Source organism: Harmonia axyridis, chromosome 7 (genome assembly GCF_914767665.1).
Source record: "Harmonia axyridis chromosome 7, icHarAxyr1.1, whole genome shotgun sequence".
Classification (NCBI taxonomy): domain Eukaryota; kingdom Metazoa; phylum Arthropoda; class Insecta; order Coleoptera; family Coccinellidae; genus Harmonia; species Harmonia axyridis.
Window position 1 is genome coordinate 25171955 of NC_059507.1, and position 20799 is coordinate 25192753.

The 20799-nt window shown below is 35.8% G+C and overlaps 1 protein-coding gene across 1 annotated transcript in view; it reads left to right on the plus strand.

Moving 5' to 3' along the window:
- Positions 1 to 10693: 10693 nt before the first annotated feature.
- The window catches only part of LOC123684124 (G1/S-specific cyclin-D2-like), a 58781-nt gene continuing 48675 nt past the window's right edge, over positions 10694 to 20799 (plus strand). The window contains exons 1-2 of the mRNA XM_045623263.1: positions 10694 to 11131; positions 18208 to 18423. Of these exons, the coding sequence (XP_045479219.1) occupies positions 10919 to 11131; positions 18208 to 18423 (429 nt within the window). The 5' untranslated portion in view covers positions 10694 to 10918. The remainder of the gene's footprint in view (positions 11132 to 18207; positions 18424 to 20799) is intronic.

The window sequence follows — 20799 nt, forward strand, 5'->3', positions numbered from 1 at the left end:
AATGTTTGAATAGAAATTTTACAAGAAAATGTGATGAATTACTTAAAATGTATATTTTCTTTACTTGGAATTCCAGATGAAATTTTCTCATCAAATTGAACCTGATTTTAGCAATTTTGGAAACACAAATTCAGATGAAGAAACAAGGATTCTTTGTACATTACAAGGTTTGGTAGGACGTCCAAACCTCCAGACAGGTATAAACCTTGAATTACTATGATTAGTTATACTTTTGAAAATTTTCTTTATTTAGATTTGTTAATTTTAAGGATGACATTGTCTGAATTTAAATTATTTTCTATATTTAGTATATGTAAAGATGAAACTATAATCATTTTAGATTATTAAGAATTTTTAATTTTTTTCAAAAAAGGAAATTGTCAGATAGTTTTAAAACGTTCTTATTTTGCTGTGTTGGCGCGTATTCTTAGATCTTTCTTTCTCAAGTGGAGTGTGTCTGTCGGGTTCCTTATTACGAGCAACTCTTGTTTGGAACCACCAGACAAAACCCCTTATCTTGGGGAGAGGGGTCGCTTATTTCTGATTTTCCGGCGAGTCACCTTGTCCGGTCTCACTCGAGTCTCAAATTGGTGGATGCGCCGACAAATACCATTATTGGGATTTATTTCTTAGATCTGTCTTTCTCAAGTGAAGTTTGTCTGACGGGTTCCTTATTGCGAGCAACACATATTTGGAACCACCAGGCAAAAGTCGTTATCTTGGGGAGAGGGGTCGTTCGTCCGCACTTACCCGTTTTTTTCACTGCTCATCTCGCTTAGTTTTCGTTCCGTACCTTGTTGCATTGTAAATAATTGCTTTTGGTGTTAAGTAGCCTTTTGCTGTATATATAAAACAAATTCTAAGAGGTTGGAAGGGAATTAAATCAAACAATTATGTTCCTCTGAAATCTAAGTTTAAAATAAGACAATTACATTGTTCACCTAACTAGACTACATACCTGATATTAAAGAAACGACAATTAAAGTTTTTTTTTTCAAACTTTTTCAATAATGTTGCCTAGTAAATCTATTTGTCATAGGATATTCTATCCAATATAACCCTGGTCTTGGCACTATAGACTCTGTCTAAGGTGGTAAAAAAATAGCACAATCTATGGGTTGAGATTAGAATTGAAGAAATATAATTTCTCTACATCATCTCCCAATATGTATATAGAATAGCATTGTATATGAGTTGGTGTTGTGATAGGGGAACGAATAGTGTTAAATATAGTGTGTTTCGTCAGAGTATCTTTTATTTGTCTCATAGACATTTACTACCATTCTACCATTTAGTGAAAGAAATCACCACTGGTCAATCGCTCTTACCTTAGATTGAATCGAACCCTTCTCCAAACGGTTTAAAAGCTACCCACGGTCGATAATAGTGAGCGACGTAAGGAAATGCGACCTTATAAAACCTAGTGAAAGAGTATAAAATAAATGATTTGAAGAAAGTCGCCGTCACAAATTGGCTCCCAAGCAGGGACCTACCTGATTTTTTGCTATAGGACTGACAGAGGAGCCCTTCAGACTCTTCAGAGTGTTTTTTTCTTGTAGAATATTCGTGTAGTTAAAAAAATGGAGGTGAACAGATTGGGAGCGGAGGAGTTAAATGGGAGTTGGAGGCTCGTGGCAATAGAGCCGGCAGAATCGTACAGGAAAATCGGAAGGAACTAAGGAAGGTGTTGGCACTGGATGTGCAGTTCTGTCTATGGAAAGAGACACCGAGAAAGAACTGAACGATGCCATTCGAATCCTGAGAAGCTTGATGGAACATCTTCGAGCTTTTGACAAGGGAAACACCGCGACTGAAGAGCCTCGTATCAGGAGTAGACTCATACACCTACTGAACCGTTTCAGCCTGGTGAAACCAACCACGATGGATGAACAGGTCAAGGCCGACGAGCTGGCTGAGTTATGGAAACAAACAGACGATATGCTGGGGGACGCCATGGTCTTGACCGAAGATAAAATAAAGTTAATTGGAACGTGTTGGGAGATGTTTCGAAAAGCCCTGGGCACCTTGAGCTGGATGAGGCGTCTCAACCGGAGAGAGACGTGCGCCTTAGCTCCTTCGAGGATCCTCCACAGGATGATCAAGAGGACGCCGGTGCTGATAGCAAAAACGCCTTCAAGTTAGACCAAACGCAGATTTTGTAGCCGGAAATTAGCGAGGGGGGTTTCTCATCAAATATTTTCCGGCGGTTTCACAACAGGGCTTGTGAGACCGTCGACGATTAAACTTCACTAGTCCCTGGAGGACAAATGATAATGAAACGTCTGGAACGCTTATGCGGGGGAATAGGCCGGCGGTGGCTGAATCCGCTTGGCGGATTTCGTTCCCATTTTTGGAGCACAAGCATTCGGGGGTTACTGAAGAGGATGTAGCCCACACGATAACTACAGGAGGTCAAGCTGATCTAGGCGGATCAAAGAGGTTGGAGCGAGGCAAAACAGGACAGAGCAACAGAACTGAATGTGATATTTCCTTCAATCAACTATCCGTACCTGTTTATAAGTGTAAAATACAATTCGATGGATCAACCAGCGTTAACACCTTTCTGCAGGAGATCGAACATCTAGCCGAAACTCGCAAGGTTACCCGACAGCACCTCTTGGATTATATTTTCGAGTTACTGAGGAAGGATGCTAAGGATTGGTATATTCCCAGGAGGGGGGTCTTTCAGAGATTGGAAAGACTTCAAGGAGCAATTGCGTGAAGTTTTCCTCCCCCTCGACTACGAGAGGACGCTTCTAGAGGAAATAAGGAAACGAACCTAGGGGGAGGACGAAAAGCTGTTTATGTTTGTCACGAGAATGCACAACCTGTTCCTTAAGTTGACCACTAAACGACCTCCTGAAGAAGAGCAGGTGAATATGATCAGGAAGCATCTGTTGCAGGTCCTGCAGAAGGCTCTGGCTTTTCAAGAGATCAACAATTATGCCCAGCTGTCGTCTAAAGGAGAGGTGTTTGAGTTGGTCCAGTAGCACGCCGATCAATGTACTCCGCCTCCAGCACACAAGGGTCTGATCGATGACCCACACCTGGTGTATAAAAGACCTCGCCGAAAGCTTCCACAGACCTAACCGACGGTCTCCACCGTCCAAGAGACCGGAAGAAATGAAGCCGCCGGAAAATGTACCAAAGCCGACGCCCAGAAGGAGACACTATACAGGGAGTCTAGGTCAGTTGGAGTCAAACCTGGAGACCCACCACCTCGCGATGCGAAGGTCGTTCGGTTCGAAGTCACCAGGCTCCGAGAACTTCAATGCTGGAGTTGTGGTAAAGTCGGACACTTTATGAGGGAGTGTCGGTCAACGCCGAGGCTGTTTTGTTCCCGATGTGGAGAGCAAGCTCGGAAAACTACAGCGGAGCTGCCTCGCGGGGAGTCGACAGTTCCGTTCCATGGCATCCATAATCAAGCAGTCAACGCACAGGCAGGATAACCGGCCAAAAGTCGCTGTCCACATCCCAGAATAGTCCGTGGGAGCCCTGCTAGATACCGGTGCGTCCAAGTCCTTTTTGAGCAAAAAGGCAGCAGAGGCTTGCCGAAGAATGGGAATCTTTCCATCAGAGATCGCAGATATGGCGGCCACAGTGGCCGACGGAGGTTCAATCCCGTAAAAAAGTATACGAGCCCATAATACGGTTTGGGGAGGAGGAGATCAAATCTCGACTCTATTTGGTGCCCCATTTGCCGATGGATCTAGTTCTGGGAATGGAACTACTTGCTTCACACAATTTCAAGATTGATTACTGTACCTCGCAGTGCTTCCTCAAAGGCAAGTTGCAAAAGAGAGCCGTTTCGCCGATCTCTACGCCACACAACTCCTTAGATTCCTTGGATCGTCAGGAAGAATGAGTCCTTCAGAAGTTCCTGGAGAAAGAATTAACGGTTTTCGAACAAATGCGAGGACCAACGAAAATGGCCCAACACGAGATCAAGGTGAAGCCCAGGACCGAGCCTATCAAGCAGGGATACGGCCCATTTAACCCCAAGATGCAGGAGATAATAGACCAGGAAGTGGATTGAATGCTGGAAGAGAGCATATTAGAACCTTCGAAAGAAGGCTAATGGGAACCCCAGATACTGCATCGATTTCCGGGCAGTTAACGAGGACTCGGTCAAGGACGCGTATCCTTTGCCATACATTTCTGGGATATTGGACAAACTGAGGCGAGCAAAGTGCATCTCTACATTGGATTTGAAACAGGGATATTGGCAGATTCCTCTCACAGAAGAGAGTAAGCCCATCACTGTTTTTCCTGTGTCTGGAAGAGGTTTGTTAAAATTCAAAGTGATGCCGTATGGTCTTCATTCCGCAGGTGCGTCGTTCCAGACTCTTGGACCGTGTCATAGGCCCTGAGTTGGACCCAATTGCCTTCGTATTTCGGATGACATAGTGGTCTTGAGAGAAACGTTTGAGGAGCACCTGGCAAACTTAAGTATGAGTTCATGAGTATCTTGGGGAGAGGGGTCGTTTATTTCCGGATAACCGCTGTCCTTTCGGCGAATCACACTGTCCGGTCTGACTCGAGTCGTGAATTGGTGGATGCGCCGCCGAATACCCTGAATTTATTTCTTAGATCTGTCTTTCTCAAGTGGAGTATGTCTGTCAGGTTCCTCATTGCGAGCAACTCTTAATTGGTACCACCAGACAAAATCTTAGGGAGAGGGGTCGCTTATTTCTGATTTACGGATCACCGTGGCCATTTCGGCGAGTCATCCTGTCCAGTCTGACTTGAGATTAGTTTTGGTGGATGCGCCGACGAATACCCTGATTGGGATTTATTTTTTAGGTCCGTCTTTCTCAAGTGGAGTCTGTCTTTCGGGTTCTTTATTGTGAGCAACTCTTTTTTGGAACCACCAGGCAAAACTCCTCATCTTGGGCAGAGGGGTCGATCATTTTCGATCTCCGGATCACAGTCTCATTAGTGACAGAGAATTCTGCCCTAATTCTCTTGAGATTCATTTTGGTGGATGCGCCGATATAAGACCTGGTTCGAAGATATTGTTCAGGCTTGCTTTCTCGAGTAAAGAGGTATCAAACCAGACCGTACAGAATACAGGATAGGTTGTCACCGTGCTGACTTATTAGACTGCATGTCACACGCTATTTTGCATGCTTTCCATGCTTGTCCGCACTAACCCGTTTTTATCACTGCTCATTTTGCCTGCTCACTGCTCACTGCTGGATACACGCATCCTGCTCACCTTGCTTAGTTCTCGTTCCATACCTTGTTACATTTTAAATATTTGCTTTTGGTTAGTAGCCTTTTGCTGTAATGTATATATAGAATAGCATTGTATATAAGTTGGTATTGTAGATAGGGGAACGAATAGTGTTGAATATAGTTTAAAAGCTACCTAGGGTCGATAATAGTTAGCGACGTAAGGAATCACGTTAGGAATCTGAAGAAAGTCTCCGTCACAAGTCTCCGATCAGAGTGATATTGATAATTTCAGTGAAAAGTCTTTGTAATAGTGGTTCTAATGCTTCTGTTAAAACTCCCATATTACCATTGTTGTATATTGCTATGCAAACGTATTTATTACCCTCAAGGTTATACTCTACGCCAACGCATTCGAAAATTTTGTTTTTCGAAATTTTTTTACATCTCTTTCTTTGACTTGTACATTCTTTCTTACATAGATGGCAACTCCACCATGTTCTTTGTTGGTCCTACAAAAAAAGATTTCAATGAGAAGTTTTTAATTGCATTATACTTTAATTGTTCTTCCGTTTTCTGCCACCTGTGTAATGTTAATGTCAGGTACCTATCTGTAGATTCTGTGTTTGACGATTGTTCTCCTTGGTGTTCCTGATCGCAATTCACTATTGTATGTTCTTGATTACATAAATATAAGAAAATGAGACGCAACTCTACGTTCCATAAGAAAGCCCGCCAAACTCTGCGACGCTGTAGCGAGGATATAGATAGTGCCTCCACCCATTCGAGTTGTTGATTTTATTGTTGGTTGTTATTGAGATTTGATAGTATTATTTTGTGAGCCAGACGGGCAAATAAAGTTTCAGTTTTAAAAAGTGTGTTTTAATAAAAAGGATAGATTTCATACATAAATATCATACCTTTTGTCTTGAGACAAAAATGAAAGCCTGCCTGATTTTCGCGCCTGAGTATTGCTTGGAATCGAGCAAAGCCAAAAAATCCGCTCTATCTTTCAGAAAAGACTTTAATTCTTCTAACTTGGGTTCCGATTTGTTTGAAAGTTTATGCCTTTCCCATTCACGATTTGTAACCTTATATCTGATTTCGTAACAACGACATAGATAATCAGAGCATCCCAATGTTCAGTCGGAAAAGACAAAGCTGATAATGCTCTCATATGTTAATTAACATCATCTAATAAATCACGCAATGCATCAGCAGATTCCCTATTTATAGATTCAATATTGAATAACGCCTTTATGTGATTATCTTTCAACATTCGCGAATTGTCAAATCTGGTACACAGATTTTCCCGAGCAATATTATAAGATTTGGTTGAAAATCCAACACTGCTAATAATTTTGAGCGCATACTCGTACAATCGACCTTATAATTAATGGTATTTCTGAATATGCGTTAAATTTCTTCAAATTTCTGAAAACCTCCTATATATACTTGGGACGAATCAGTCATAATTAGGGCTGGAAATCATGAAAGAATGATTTGAATATTCGAATATTCATTGAATATTTATTCGAATAATTGCGGATTACATTATTCGAATATTCATGAATAATCACTGAATAGTTGAATATTCAATGAATTCAGTATTCAGTGAATATTTGAATATTCAGTGAATACCTAGTTGAATATTCAGTAAAAAGTTGAATATTCAATGAATAGTTGATTATTCAGTGAGTAGTTGAGCATGGTATTTAGTGAATAGTTAAATATGAAGTGAATAGTGGTAAAATATTGTTTGATTCTTAATTGCAAATAGACAAATCTTTCTATTATTTTAAATCTGAGGTCCCAAACTGTACACCCATCACCTAGATTAACATCCTCCCCTAACAAAACTGAATCAGAAAAACCAAGTTTATTGAATTTTTCGTAGAATTGTGTATTTTTGAAGAATTTAAATTTCTCAAATACCGTTTGATCATCCTTTTTGTCAATAATATTTTATGATAATGATTGAGTTTTCGGCAGGATCTTTGAAAGTGTTGGTTGAGATTCGATAGATAATACGACCTCAAAATGTTTCAGAGATTGAAAAAAGCGAGGAAAAGTGAAATCATATTTTTTTAGTAATTCGCTACATTTAGTTGAAATTCCTAACTAAAGATGGGAACCTATAATCACAATGAAAACAAAAATTCCACATATTTGTTTTGTGATCTAAATTGCAAGCTTCCTTGAATATTAACTTAACATAAACATAAAGAAATTCAAAATTGATCTTAATTTCTCGTAAACGTAAAGAGCTATGAAGAAAAACCTTGAAACTTCAATGATCTGTAGCTGGGTTATGAAGCATTTGCGGATACATGCTCATGGCAAAAGAGTTTCATTTTGACCAGAAAAACACACTCCAGAAATCCTGATACTGAACTTTGAATCACTCTGTATAATGGGTTTCTAAACCTGTACACCTGTAATGGGTCTTTGCAGTGTCCCAGCGAAGGTTTTACTACTTCTATTATTCACTCAAGGGATAATTTAAAGGATGAATTAATCCCCTCTTGTCGTGTGATGAAAATAATTGTTGAATTTTTTAAACGACAATTTCATTATAAGAATTATCACCATTTTTTCGGTATAAGCAGAGTATTCCCAACTTTTCAAGAATATCGAACGTTTTTATATTTATGCATCGGATAATAGTAAACTGTGTTCGGTATTATCTGTTAGTTAGAATTAGAAGTAATGTTCTGAAAGTATGTTTCACCAAGAGATATGCGAGGAATCTATTTCGAATATCAAAAATCTGTTAGTTAAATAGATCTGCCAAATATTTATACGTATTTATTGAAAGAAATCAACGAAGATCCAGTCCTGTCATCGGTGGCCAGGTTTTTTGTGTGTTATTCGAAAAATTATTAACTGAACAATCATTGAATATTTAGTGAATATTAATTGAATAATCACTGAATAATCATCGAATATTCTGTGAGTATTCACTGAATATTCAGTGGAATATTCATGAATAATCAAGCATGAATATATGTTTGAAGGAATTATTCTAATAATCGAATAAATTTAAGAATGAATATTCGAATACAAAAATGGAAAGAAGTCCCATTATTAGTCCTGACCCTACTCAATCAAATGTAATTTTCCAACTCGCAAAGATGTCCTTTTTCACTTACTTTGACCAGTCTTATATCACTGGTCATCAGACACCTTGTATAGTTCGATAATGCTATCGAAATCATTATAAACATCATCAATTGGTGATTAATTTCCTTGTTAGATAAACAATTTTCATTCATTATAAGCATCAGTTCAATGACATCGTTCAATCCCATGCATTCTTATTTATGGAATTATACAGGGTGTCATGGGAAGAATGCGAAAAACGAAAAACCATGAATTAAGGTCATCATGGAGGACCCGTAGCAAGAGGTTCCAATCGCCTGAGTGCCTTCGTTTGGAATATACAGGGTGATGTTCATCTTATGAGTGAAATTTCACAGTTCAATAACTCTTAAACGAATCGACGGAATAATTTCAAATTTTGAAGTTTTTTCACCCTTCACTATCGCCTTCCTTCAATATTACTCAATATTTTTTAGATATTAATTTAGTTACAGTCATTTTCAATCTCTGAAGGTATGTGAATCTTATTTCTTAGGAACCTTCTGAATTTGAGTCTTCCAAATTCATAAACACTCTGTAAATTTTTGGTCTAAACCACAAACAGTATTAAAAATACTACGTATTTGCAGAATCGAATATGAAAAAGGTTTTTTCACTTAAGGTATGGCAGATTGCTGAAATTATCATCAAAAAAGTTATCTACTTGTAGAGGTCTGAAAATATTTTAGGGAGAAAGATCATTGACTCTACATGCCTACATCCCTACATGCAAATTTTCAGCACAAAATTATGATTAGTATAATATACAGGGAGTCCCGGGAAGAAAGCGACAAACGGATACCATGAATGAAGGTCATCATGGACGACTCGTATCAAGAGGTTTCAATTGCCTGAGTGCCTTCGTTTGGGATATACAGGGTGATGTTCATCTTAAGAGTGGAATTCCACAGTTCAATAACTCTTTAACGAATCGACCGAATAATTTCAAATTTTGAAGTTTTGTCACCCTTTACTATCACCTTCCTTCAATATTTCTGAAATCGACTAAATCAGATTCGGAAATTTTAGAATTTTTCTATTTCAGTGAATATTGGATGTTGTTTATTCAATATTAAGTTTCAAAAAATTAATATTGAAAATGATTTCATCAACGATCAACATGATAGACGTTTTTGGTTTGTCTCCTCCCCTAAATAGGTAGCTCTATCATTGGTTACAATGTTCGTAATTTTCGGATTCGGAGCCAGAAATGGACTAAAACCATAAGGTCCAACTCACTGAAGAAGAGATTGATATGCCAACTGCATCCTTTGATATACAGTTCTATGCTCTCCAAGGGGGCAATTTGCACATAAACGATTGTCGATGGAGCACTCGAAGATCCTGACTTCTCATAAGTGCAATCTTCATTTTTTAATATTCAGAATGAATGCATGCGACGAATTTTCCAGTTCAAATAAATTAATTCAACTCATATAAAGAACACAACACTTTCAGATAACGATAAGGAGTTTTCTATTTGAAAATTGAATTCTACAAATTCTCCAAACCAGACTCTTAATTTATTTTTTGACGTTTCAGACGTTTATTATAAATTTTATATTCATTAAAAAGTTCTTCCTTCCTAATACAAATGTGAGGATCACCAAGTCATTCACTCATTTGAAGATGACAAGCAATTTTAAGAATGATAAATCTACTTTCCTTCTAATCTTTCATTCTAATGATCTCAATTAGAGTACCTATAACACCTACAAATTGTCAGGTAATAGTGGAATATCGCATGGTACATAAATTTAATTATTTGTTTCAGGTTGTATTAAGAAAGGGTAGAATTCTCTTCTTAAAAGGAAAATATTCGAATTTCAAGAAATGTTACTTTAATTATTCTATTAAAAATAGAATAGTTACCGACATATCAAATATTAAGACTCCATAGATAAATGGCAGAAAAAAACAGATTACAATTTCGATAATTCACTAAGTAAACAAAAAAATCGTTATGAAACCTAATGGCACCACGTTCAGGATGAAATTGTTTTTTGATTCGGTAACAGACATTCCCTTTGAGATTCCTTTCACACTAACAACCATTCTACAGAATTTTCAAAAATCACATAGTTGGAAAGATTCCGAACACATGTAACCATAACAATGCGTACCGCAGAACATCCAGATGTTCTTAGTGTACAACTTTCCACGTCGGCGACGCGAACAGCTCTACCAACTAAACGAACAGATCAAAAATGGTCTGCTCGACCGGCAGACCGGCTTCAACGCTATAACAAACACGAAAATAAAGAAGGAATTTCTCGGAATGAATATAGTAATTTCAGTAAGAATGAAAATAGTGGGGCGACGATGTGCGTGGTGGGGCATTCAGGCTCAGCCTTTGACTGAGTTGCGCACAATTAAAACGTTCGAGTAGAGGGGACGTCTCAGCATAATTCAGTTAAAAATCTAAATGTGAATGATCAATGAATTTCCAGCATCAACTGGATGAGCAACTACACACATCGGAAACTCTTTAGACGACCTCAAACAAACACAAAAGTTCTTGACTGTGATGATTCAACATTGAATAAGTGATTAGTGTATGTGATAATCTGCTGAAATCTCGACATTTTTTCGCCGGAACTTTATGGCAGAAATTATGGACCTTGTTTGTTGCGAAATTGCCGAGAATAATGAAAACAAAGCTTATGATGATCCCGCATTGCTTGAAGACAGGGTACTGCTCAACCTCCTCAAAACTGAGGATAGATATGCGCTGGTTTGCACCTCTACATTCATCACTATACAATCTGAGGTCACCCAGCAGATGATGAAAGTTGTCTCAGAGTGGATGATGGAGGTAAGAATCTTCTTAGACTTCTCAATCCAACTCAGTACTTTCCGAATCTCCGGGAACACAAGACTTCTGTAATGACTTTCAGCTGTTTACCCAATACGAACTTTTTGAATGGTATGCCCCATTAGCAACAATTATAATTATAAGGTGATGAACTATTCTGCGCAAATCGTAAATAATACGTGGACCAATGGATAATTTAAATGCACAAAATAGTTCCCCATTTTGTGCAAATCCTGTAGACAGGTACACATTACTCTCTACTCAGCTGTTTTCTGTCATAATTAGAAATGAGGTGCGTTATAGGCGAATCTGTCATATATTATTTTGATTTCGGATTGCTTCAAATATTTTTCAATAAATTCCAATTTAATTTTCAATTTATCAATCTCAAATCAATATTGTATTATATAGCTAGTCTTTGAAAGTCATAAATCTGCTCAGTCACTAAGCAATTTTCAGAAGTACATTTATGCTCAGCAATAATCTCAAAAGGTTTGAATATATCTGCTGAAGAACAAATCGACCTCAAAGGAAGTGAACAAAAAGAATTGTGGTTGTGATGCGGTTAGTCAAGGTTGAAAGTTTAAGAAAATCGCTGGAACTAACGCAATCAGGATTCAATGAGTGGTAGACGATCGCGATACGTCATTTCCAGGTGTAAAAGGCTGAGATAAACAGCCATTCCGTTCCGTTGAATGCACACGGTTTTTAAAGAGCTTTAAAATTTAAAATAACAGTTCAGCCGGCTTATCATGTAAGAGTACTTAATACTGACGTATCGCGAACTAAAACAAATTTACAAAGAAAAGAGTTCCTGTAATTCAATATTTGTTTTTCCAATTCAAATGATAAAAGTCTTTCCAGATTAAAGCTGGAACTCCGTCAAGGTTTCACGCCTGAAACTCTATACAATCAGTTTATGTCGAGATCGTTATTTCATACATAAAGAGAAAGCTTCAAGCATAATATCTATTTTTAAAATTCAAATTACGATAGCGACATCACAATTCGTTTTCAAATGACAATTTACAAATCGGTAAAATCATGGGGATAGATAGAACAATAGAGTGGGCCCTTTAAACGTTTAAAAGTCTAGGTCAAACACCTCATCCAAACAGCTGACTGTTATATTCGTTGACTCGACGTGTGCTGGTATATTTTTGGTCGATGTAATGAGTTCACTGATGATGCTCTATTACGTTCGTAGTGAATGTGGAATGACAACACAGGAAACGGCAGGTTTTCTGAGGATACACACTGACTGAATTGCCGTGATAGATTCTGATGATTAAGGTCAACACGGATTGTAGATAATAGTGAATAGAAGTACCTTTCTATGAATTTTATTGTATATGCAGGGGAAATGCGGACAAAACGACATATGCGACAAAATGAACTTTTAGATTTTTTCAAAATTGGCGTCGTATAATTCGGGGTTTTACAGTGATTCAGGACCCGCTTGTGATGATGACAATCCTGCGAAGAAATTGACATCCTACTGTCTGTTTCACTGGTGCTTTAACCACAAGTGTGTTTTGGTCGGTTGAATTTTTTTTGTTCACTTGGTTTCTAAATTGCTTCTGGAGAGTGTCATGACAAGATTCGTTGTATATTGAATGTTTTCTTGTTTTTACGCGGTTATGACGTAATAATATGTATAAGTTTTAAGACGAATATTGGTTTTGTTTTGAAATTGTGCTTCAATATCATAAAAAGTATGTATCGGACAAAATGACATCTATCCTGATGGACAAAACGACATAGTATGTCATTTTGTCCGATACATGTCAAGAATAGTTATTTATAAAACAAGTGCAGAAGGCATTGATATTCTTCCACGAGTTCAAAATTCAAAAACGAGCCACGAAGTGGCGAGTTTTGGAATGAACGAGTGGTAGAATGAGCCTTCTGTACGAGTATTATACATTATTTTCTCTAATTCATTGCATTTTCATTGAAATTAATGAAATATTTCCATAAATATAATTTAGTGATTTTTGCATTGAAAAATATTGGTTGGCAGAACTGATTTCTTTAAGGCAATTTGATGAATTGACAGATAAAGCCGTAGCGGAAAGTTCGGAGTGCCAACATAGAATAATAAAATATAACCATGAAAACTGTGCGTTTCTGATATATTCTCGCACGATTTTGTTCTACAAGATGTGGAAGAATGAACGGAATAACCACAGAATTAGAGAAAATATATTTTTGGAAATGATATAGTTTTTTACAGATTGATTTTCACGTGGAACTAATGAGCTCATTTTCATGTTATTTATACATAGTTTGCATGCACTAATACGCATGTATCTTGTAAAAAATAGTAAAATTACCTATCGATTCCTTCTAAAAGATCTTTATTCTTTCGTAATGAAATTCTTCCACCGCTTCCTCGGGGACAAGGCCTTATTTTGACAAAATTAAGGCTGAATTAGCTGCGAACCCGGTGATAAAGAAAACAAGACCGTTGATGAATAAAAAAGTTAATGACGTCGAATAATCCGACACTAAACCGTTCAAAATTAAGAAAAAAAATGTGGATGATGATGACTGCCCCTGCATTAATTGCAGTACCGTTGTTTTCGTTTCAAACCTGGTGAACAGTGGCTACGTTGAATTCAGTGTTTTCACTGGGCTCATACATCGTTTGTTACTGTTTCAAAAAGAACCAAAACGTTTATTTGCGAAATTTTGCATTTAAATATTATGTATGTCATTATGTCCATTACTAGTGTGTCATTTTGTCCTTTGTATACGGACAAAACGAATTTTGTTAGAAGTGAAAATAATTTCTTTTATTTTTGTTATTCAATTCAATTTCAGCTTATAATACCTGAAAACAATTAATCAAAGTTAATATTTAGTATCAAAATGGGAGTATTATTGCAATAACAAAAAATATATATGATTGGAAAATTAAACAGTATGTCATTTTGTCCGCATTTCCCCTATACATAAAAAATAGCGTAGATTATTGTATTATCAAATCTACCGATATGCACAACTATTTTGCGGGTTTTCCTCGCTCACGCTTGCTTGTTATAAGGGTACAGTCATTTATCATTTTGCTTTGTAGTTTTCAAATTTTGACTGTGAATTGACATGGTCATATTCAATTTTAGTAACTTTCAAAATGAGAGGGTTAGAGAATAGAAATTTTCAATATACATTTAGGATCAAATCCGATGAAGTTAATTTTTTAATCCGTCTTCATTGAAAGAAATGTTTTCGACAAGAATTCAAACTTTATATATCCGACTATTTCCCTCGTCTTAATTAATACCAATCACAAACGCTCAGCTTTGAATAACAAATGGTTTCTAAATGGAAAAAACTGTATGACAGCTCTTTTCAGAGTTTACCCTTTGCTAAACATGAAAGCTGTAGTCACAAAACATTACATAACCTTTGAAAACAAGTAATTATAGTTTCATGAAATAGTTTAGTCAATTACCATTCGGGCATTTAATTTTTCCTGTACACAATGTAAAGTAATATTAGAAAAAAAGCCACTCGCACTTATGCTCCTTGTTGAAATATTACTTAGCAATGTGTTTTCTCGATCTTTCTCGAAGAAATTAGATGCCCTTATGATATTACTTAAATATTAATTTTAATTAATTATTATTATCAATTACTTGAAAAATACCAAGAGAAGTTTATATTTCATTACAATACATCAGTTCACATATACTTTACTCATGCACCTAGGTGAGGACACCTGTGTGTGCAATTTCGACAGAAATTTACTCTGTATACAAAAAATAAGGAATAATAAGCACCGTTGACTTGGTGTTACATAACAAAATTGAAGACAGAATCCATCGCAGTGGAAAACAACCCCCATCAATCAACCCCTATTACAATTTATAAATTTGAACATTATTTACATGTATGAAACGTCTGCTTTCATTGACAAAACGTTTGTAATTATTTATTATCTTTATTTCATTTGGATGTTACAAATCTTTGGTGAAAGAACTGGGACAAATCTTTGGTTTCCATCACACCTCCTAAAGGGCACCATCATGTACCCGCGCGTGTACTGTCTTGTTCTATAACAGTTGTTCACAAAATGAATGTTTTTGGATTTAGAACAAAAAATTAGGTTACTTAAATGGTATAGACCTCGGACATTCAGAATCGATTCATTGTATAGAAAGTATGAATAGTTACTATTAAAAGGTGCCTAGTTTTAGGATCCATATCCAACAAGGACATTTCTAATTGTAATACTTTCGAGGTATTCATAAATTGTATTCTTCCAAAATTTGTACGTCGGAAATAAAATCATTGAAAATAAACTGCTGCAATTATGTACACAGGGGGAAACAAAATGGCTTACAGGGGGCAATTACAGCCTTGCGTCAAGTAAATCCTATCACCCTCAGAACAAAACTTTTAATTATTTAAATACATTATAGACTGAAAGTATTTGATGTTGCAAAAAACACAGTTAGACTCCAAATCTGTCAATGAACATAATTGTGGGAGCATACGTCATTTTGAGAAATCGAATATTTTTGTGTTCCCAAAACATGCTAACTAATATGTGCGGAATTAAATATATGTATTTCAGGGACCTACCTTTGTACTATATTGGACTCAATTCTATAATTTATCCTTAAAGAGCACACCTCGTAGCACACTTACTTCCCACCTGGATGAAATTTGTAACAGCTCAAAAAGTATTAAAGTGAATAACTACATATAAATAAAAACGAGGAAAGCTCTCTTTTGTTCTCGTTCAATTGCGCCCTTGGGCACCACTTTGTAGGCCCCTAGGGCTAAATGAATAAACGAGCGTTCAAAAATTCTTCACTTCACATCAGTGCTTTCTTCCTTTTTTTATCTCATACATTGAGTAAAGCAGAGAATATTTTCACATGAATCTAGAAAAAGCCTTTTTTCACAAATATTTATGTATCTGTAAATTTTATGTAAACGTTGATATATGAATCAAGACAATAATTATCCGACTTCCGCCATTCACTCATCCCAAATATTTAAAGTATCAGAAGGGTGTGTTCGGTTCTCTTTGCCTGTTCCTTGGGGCTGTCCGTCGCCACCTAAGAATTTTCTCACCGTCCTTGCTATACATGCACCGCGCTTCCTGCATTTTATTATAGAAACGATAACAACCCTAAGAGAATAAACTATGTATTCTATCCAAGTCAAAGTTTAGCTATGACCCAGAAAACTGCATTTTATTGCTATATAAGGTTTTTTAACTACCTTCCAATGAATACCAGGAAAGAGAGACATTTTGTAGTCTTTAAAAAACTATATTGTCCTTCATTTTGGAAATAGAACCATATAGCATTGAAGAATTTTGTTCAGCATGTTTTAGATTGAGATGAATATGTTTATATTGTGTATTTAGGTTAGGTTTCTACTACGTGTAATAAAAACGAGAACCATTATATAAAGATATAATACAATACAACAAAATATTTCCTCAAAACCAGGGACCATCTGTTGGTGCTTGATTATGATAAGGACTCAGTAACAGTGTACTTAAGAATAAATCGAATTATTTCCCAAATATGTAAAACATCGTCAACACGGAGAACTTCAAAGTTGAGGATACAACAACTACATTAAAAACTACTTTTCGGGTATCATCTTTAGTGGGCTATAACTAAGTATGGAGGCTCAAAAAAAAAAGTTTATATCAAAGATCCACCCTAAATTTTTTCGCAACTGCTCATATACACCCTGTATATATTTTGTTTAATGTTTCCGGGTAGGTTCTGATCTCGAATGCCGCTTGAAGTAATTAATGGTTATAATTTGTTTAGAGGTTTTGTTAATATGGCTATTCCAAATGTTTTCCTGTTATTTTAGAAAACTCGCACCGTAGAAAAATTGAGATGAATATTGAAAAAAAAAACAATGTACCCGTGACGATCTGGATGAGATTTTTCTTCTATTTTGATTCACAATTTCAAGCTTTGTGCCGAATTTCCTGTTGGCAGTATTCAAACCATGCACAATTTCAACATAATATCGAAAAGAATCCTAATATAAATGTTTTCCGAATTATGCTTGGATTAAATACATTCAATCACAAAAAAGTCCCACTAAGTTGAGATTTTGAAAGTTGATATAAAATAGCAATCTCAAGCTAATCCCAAAATTTCGAGTTGATTCGCTTTGAAGCGCTCGATCATGCCTGCGCCAATAGCGCCATTGGAGACTACAGAACAGTTTATACAGGGTGGCCATTTGAAAACGAAACAGACGAGATTACAGACGAAATAAAGTTTTTCGATAGAAATGCTCGGACAGGTCGATTTCTGTTTCAAGGGGGACAACTTAAGATGTAGGTTACGGACGCATAGCGCTTCAACCCTTGCTGCTACAACCCCCACCCCCAATTTTTGAATAGGGAAGATGGGGTGAGTGATACCTCAATTTAAAGGTATTTTTATACTGATTTCAGCACAGTAATTGTTTTTTCATTTTATGCATTAGTTCTCGAAATATTCATGCGTTAGTTAGTTAGGAAGGAAGCCACAGTCATGGTTGTTTTGAAGCTCAAAATGTCGATTTTTCACAAAACACTACAAGTGCCATGAAAACACCACTTCATTTTCAAATACTTAGTTAAGAATATTTCGAGAACTAATGCATAAAATGAAAAAACAATAACTGTGCTGAAATCAGTATAAAAATACCTTTCAAATGAGGTATCACTCACCCCATCTTCCCTATTCAAAATTTGGGGGTGAGGGTTGTAGTAGCAAGGGTTAAAGCGCTATGCGTCTGTAACCTACATCTTAAGTTGTCCCCCTCGAAACAGAAATCGACCTGTCCGAGCATTTCTATCGAAAAACTTTATTTCGTCTGTAATCTCGTCTGTTTCGTTTTCAAATGGCCACCCTGTATAGGTATATCCAATAACTCAAATGTTCCGTTAGTGCTTACTTCATTTGAGTTAAATAACTACGATAGAAATATAAAACAAAATACAAAAGAAGGTGAATATAGAGATCAATAGAGTTAAGGTTTCTTTTCCTTTTAATTTTATCTTGTCCGTTTTTTTTTAATATTTCTTCATTTTGTTTCAGGTTTGTGAAGAACAAAAGTGTCAAGAGGATGTTTACTTATTAGCAGTGAACTATATGTATAGATTTTTAACTTTGTGCAATATACGAAAGAATCAGTTACAGTTGTTAGGTACGACGTGCATGTTGTTGGCATCGAAATTACGTGAACCGTCACCAATAGCAGCAGAGATATTAGTGTATTATACAGATAACAGTATCACAAAACATGACCTGATGGTGAGTCGAACTTTTTCTCATTTTTTTAGCGATTGTCGGTTTGGTATCAAGACAGTTATACAAATTTCTCTCCAAATTCAACTTTGAAACAATTTAAGTGAATAAAATAAAACGAAGTAATTTCCACTATGTTATTTAATTGTTAGCAACAATTGTTTCGCCACACTGTGGCTTCATCAGGCTACATTTCTGCACTGATAAGAGTACAAAGGTTTTCGGAATCTTATATAGGAACAAAATTGACACAAAAATATTCGAAAGGGTATAAATTACAAAGTTATATTGGACAATTTACCGCCTGGGATTTCCAAACAATCGGAAGAAATTCAATAATGATGAGTTTACATCCGTTTGTTCGTTCAACAGAATATTTTGGGTATTATACCTGTTTATTTCTAGGGATTCTAAGAGTGTTAGTCTTAAGCTCTTGTTTTCTAAATGAAGAATTTCAAAGTTATTATTGAAGGTATGGTCCCATTCTTTTAAGTGATTCGCGTAGGTTGAAAACAAACTATCAGATGTATAACTCTTTTGGTGTTCCTTTATCCTTTTATTGAAAGATCTTCCTGTTTGTCCAATATAAACCATAGGGCAATCATTACAGGTTAACTTGTAAACACCGGATTTAGTTTCTTTATCTGTTTTGTCTTTATTGTTTTTAATGAACATCTCTAAGTTGTTACTTGTTTTGAAGGATATTGTGTAATTGAATTTTGTTTTCAGGTATTTAGCAATCTTTTCAGAAATATTATTAACATAAGTTAACGAAAAAAATTTAGTATCAATACCATAATTTACCTTAGGGTATGTTAGACTCAAAGCTTGCTTTCTTTGTTTATTCCTCAAAATTTGGTCAATAACATGTGGACTGTAACAGTTATTCACAGCTATTTGTTTAATTAAATTTAATTCTTTACAAAAATTAGCATGATTCATAGGTATATTGATTAATCTATGGATCATACAATTGTATGCAGCCATTTTTTGGTTTAACGGGTGGTTAGAAGTAGCATGGATGGTAGTATCAGTATGTGTAGGTTTTCTAAAAATACTGAAACTATGAAAGTTATTATTTCTGGTAATTGTTAAATCAAGAAAGTTGAGTGAATTGTTATGTTCAATTTCAGAAGTGAATTTGATACTTGGGTGAATGTTATTGATAAATTCTGTGAACAAAGAAAGTTGTCTATTTGTACCTTTGAAGCAACATATAATATCGTCTACATATCTAAACCAATAAAGGAAATATTTTGTGTTATTGTTAGAGTGAATTTTGTTTTCTAAGTTATTCATGAATATTTCTGCTAGGATTGGACTTAAAGGGTTACCCATAATCAAACCTTCATCAGACTTATAAATGGTTTCATTAAATTGAAAGTAATTTTGACTGAGGCATATTTCTGAGCAATTTAAAATGTCATTCATTATAATCGGATTTGTGTTATTGGTAACAAGTAATTCTTTTATTATTTTAATAGTTTCTGCTGGGGGAATTGTTGCTAACAATTAAATAACATAGTGGAAATTACTTCGTTTTATTTTATTTATAATGAATTTCCGCCAAGTAAGGACCGAATCCATTAAAAAAATTTAAGTGAACCTTAGCATTTTCTTATTTTCTCGAGACTATTTGTTTCGACTTAGTGGCTGTATCAAATCTGTAGTGGGATTTTACTGATTAATTATCGATAATTAAATAATCGATAACATATTATTAGGATCCTACTCTGGTCCTGATTTGGTTCATAGTAACCGAGTAAAACGCGACTCAACAATTCAAACGAATATAATTTGTCCCGAAACAAATAAGGTGAAGATATAGTATTAGTATTAATAGTAGTATCAGTTGTCAGGGATGCTATAGGACAAGATATGAAGGAAGTGTGTTGCATCCTAGATTATAATTATGTACATTGAATGTAGAAAAAATATTAGGGGAGGGTGGGGCAACTGAGACACCTTAAGGTTTAACGAGGTATAGCTTCCTCAAAAATGCAAATAAAATAATTTTTGTTGATTGAGACATAACTTTAGATACTTATTCAATACACAAAATTAACAGAATAATATCTAATTCTTAGGTGAAAATTTATTCTGACTTAAAAAAAACTTCAAATGCCTCACTTGCCCCTTATCGCGGGGCAATTGAGTCCTTCTACTCTTCGTTCATCGAGGCGCTAAATTAATACACATTATTCATTCTTCATTGAAATTGTCTCAATTTGTTCCGTTATATTGTGTTTTTTCTTCATCTGATATTGTTGGTGGTTTTCCGGTAAATTTTTCTTTTTGTCCTCCTATAACAAGACAAAAGTTGTAACTCAATAAATCTCCATATCTACTTAAGTTTCACCATTTGTCATAAAGTTTTTCATT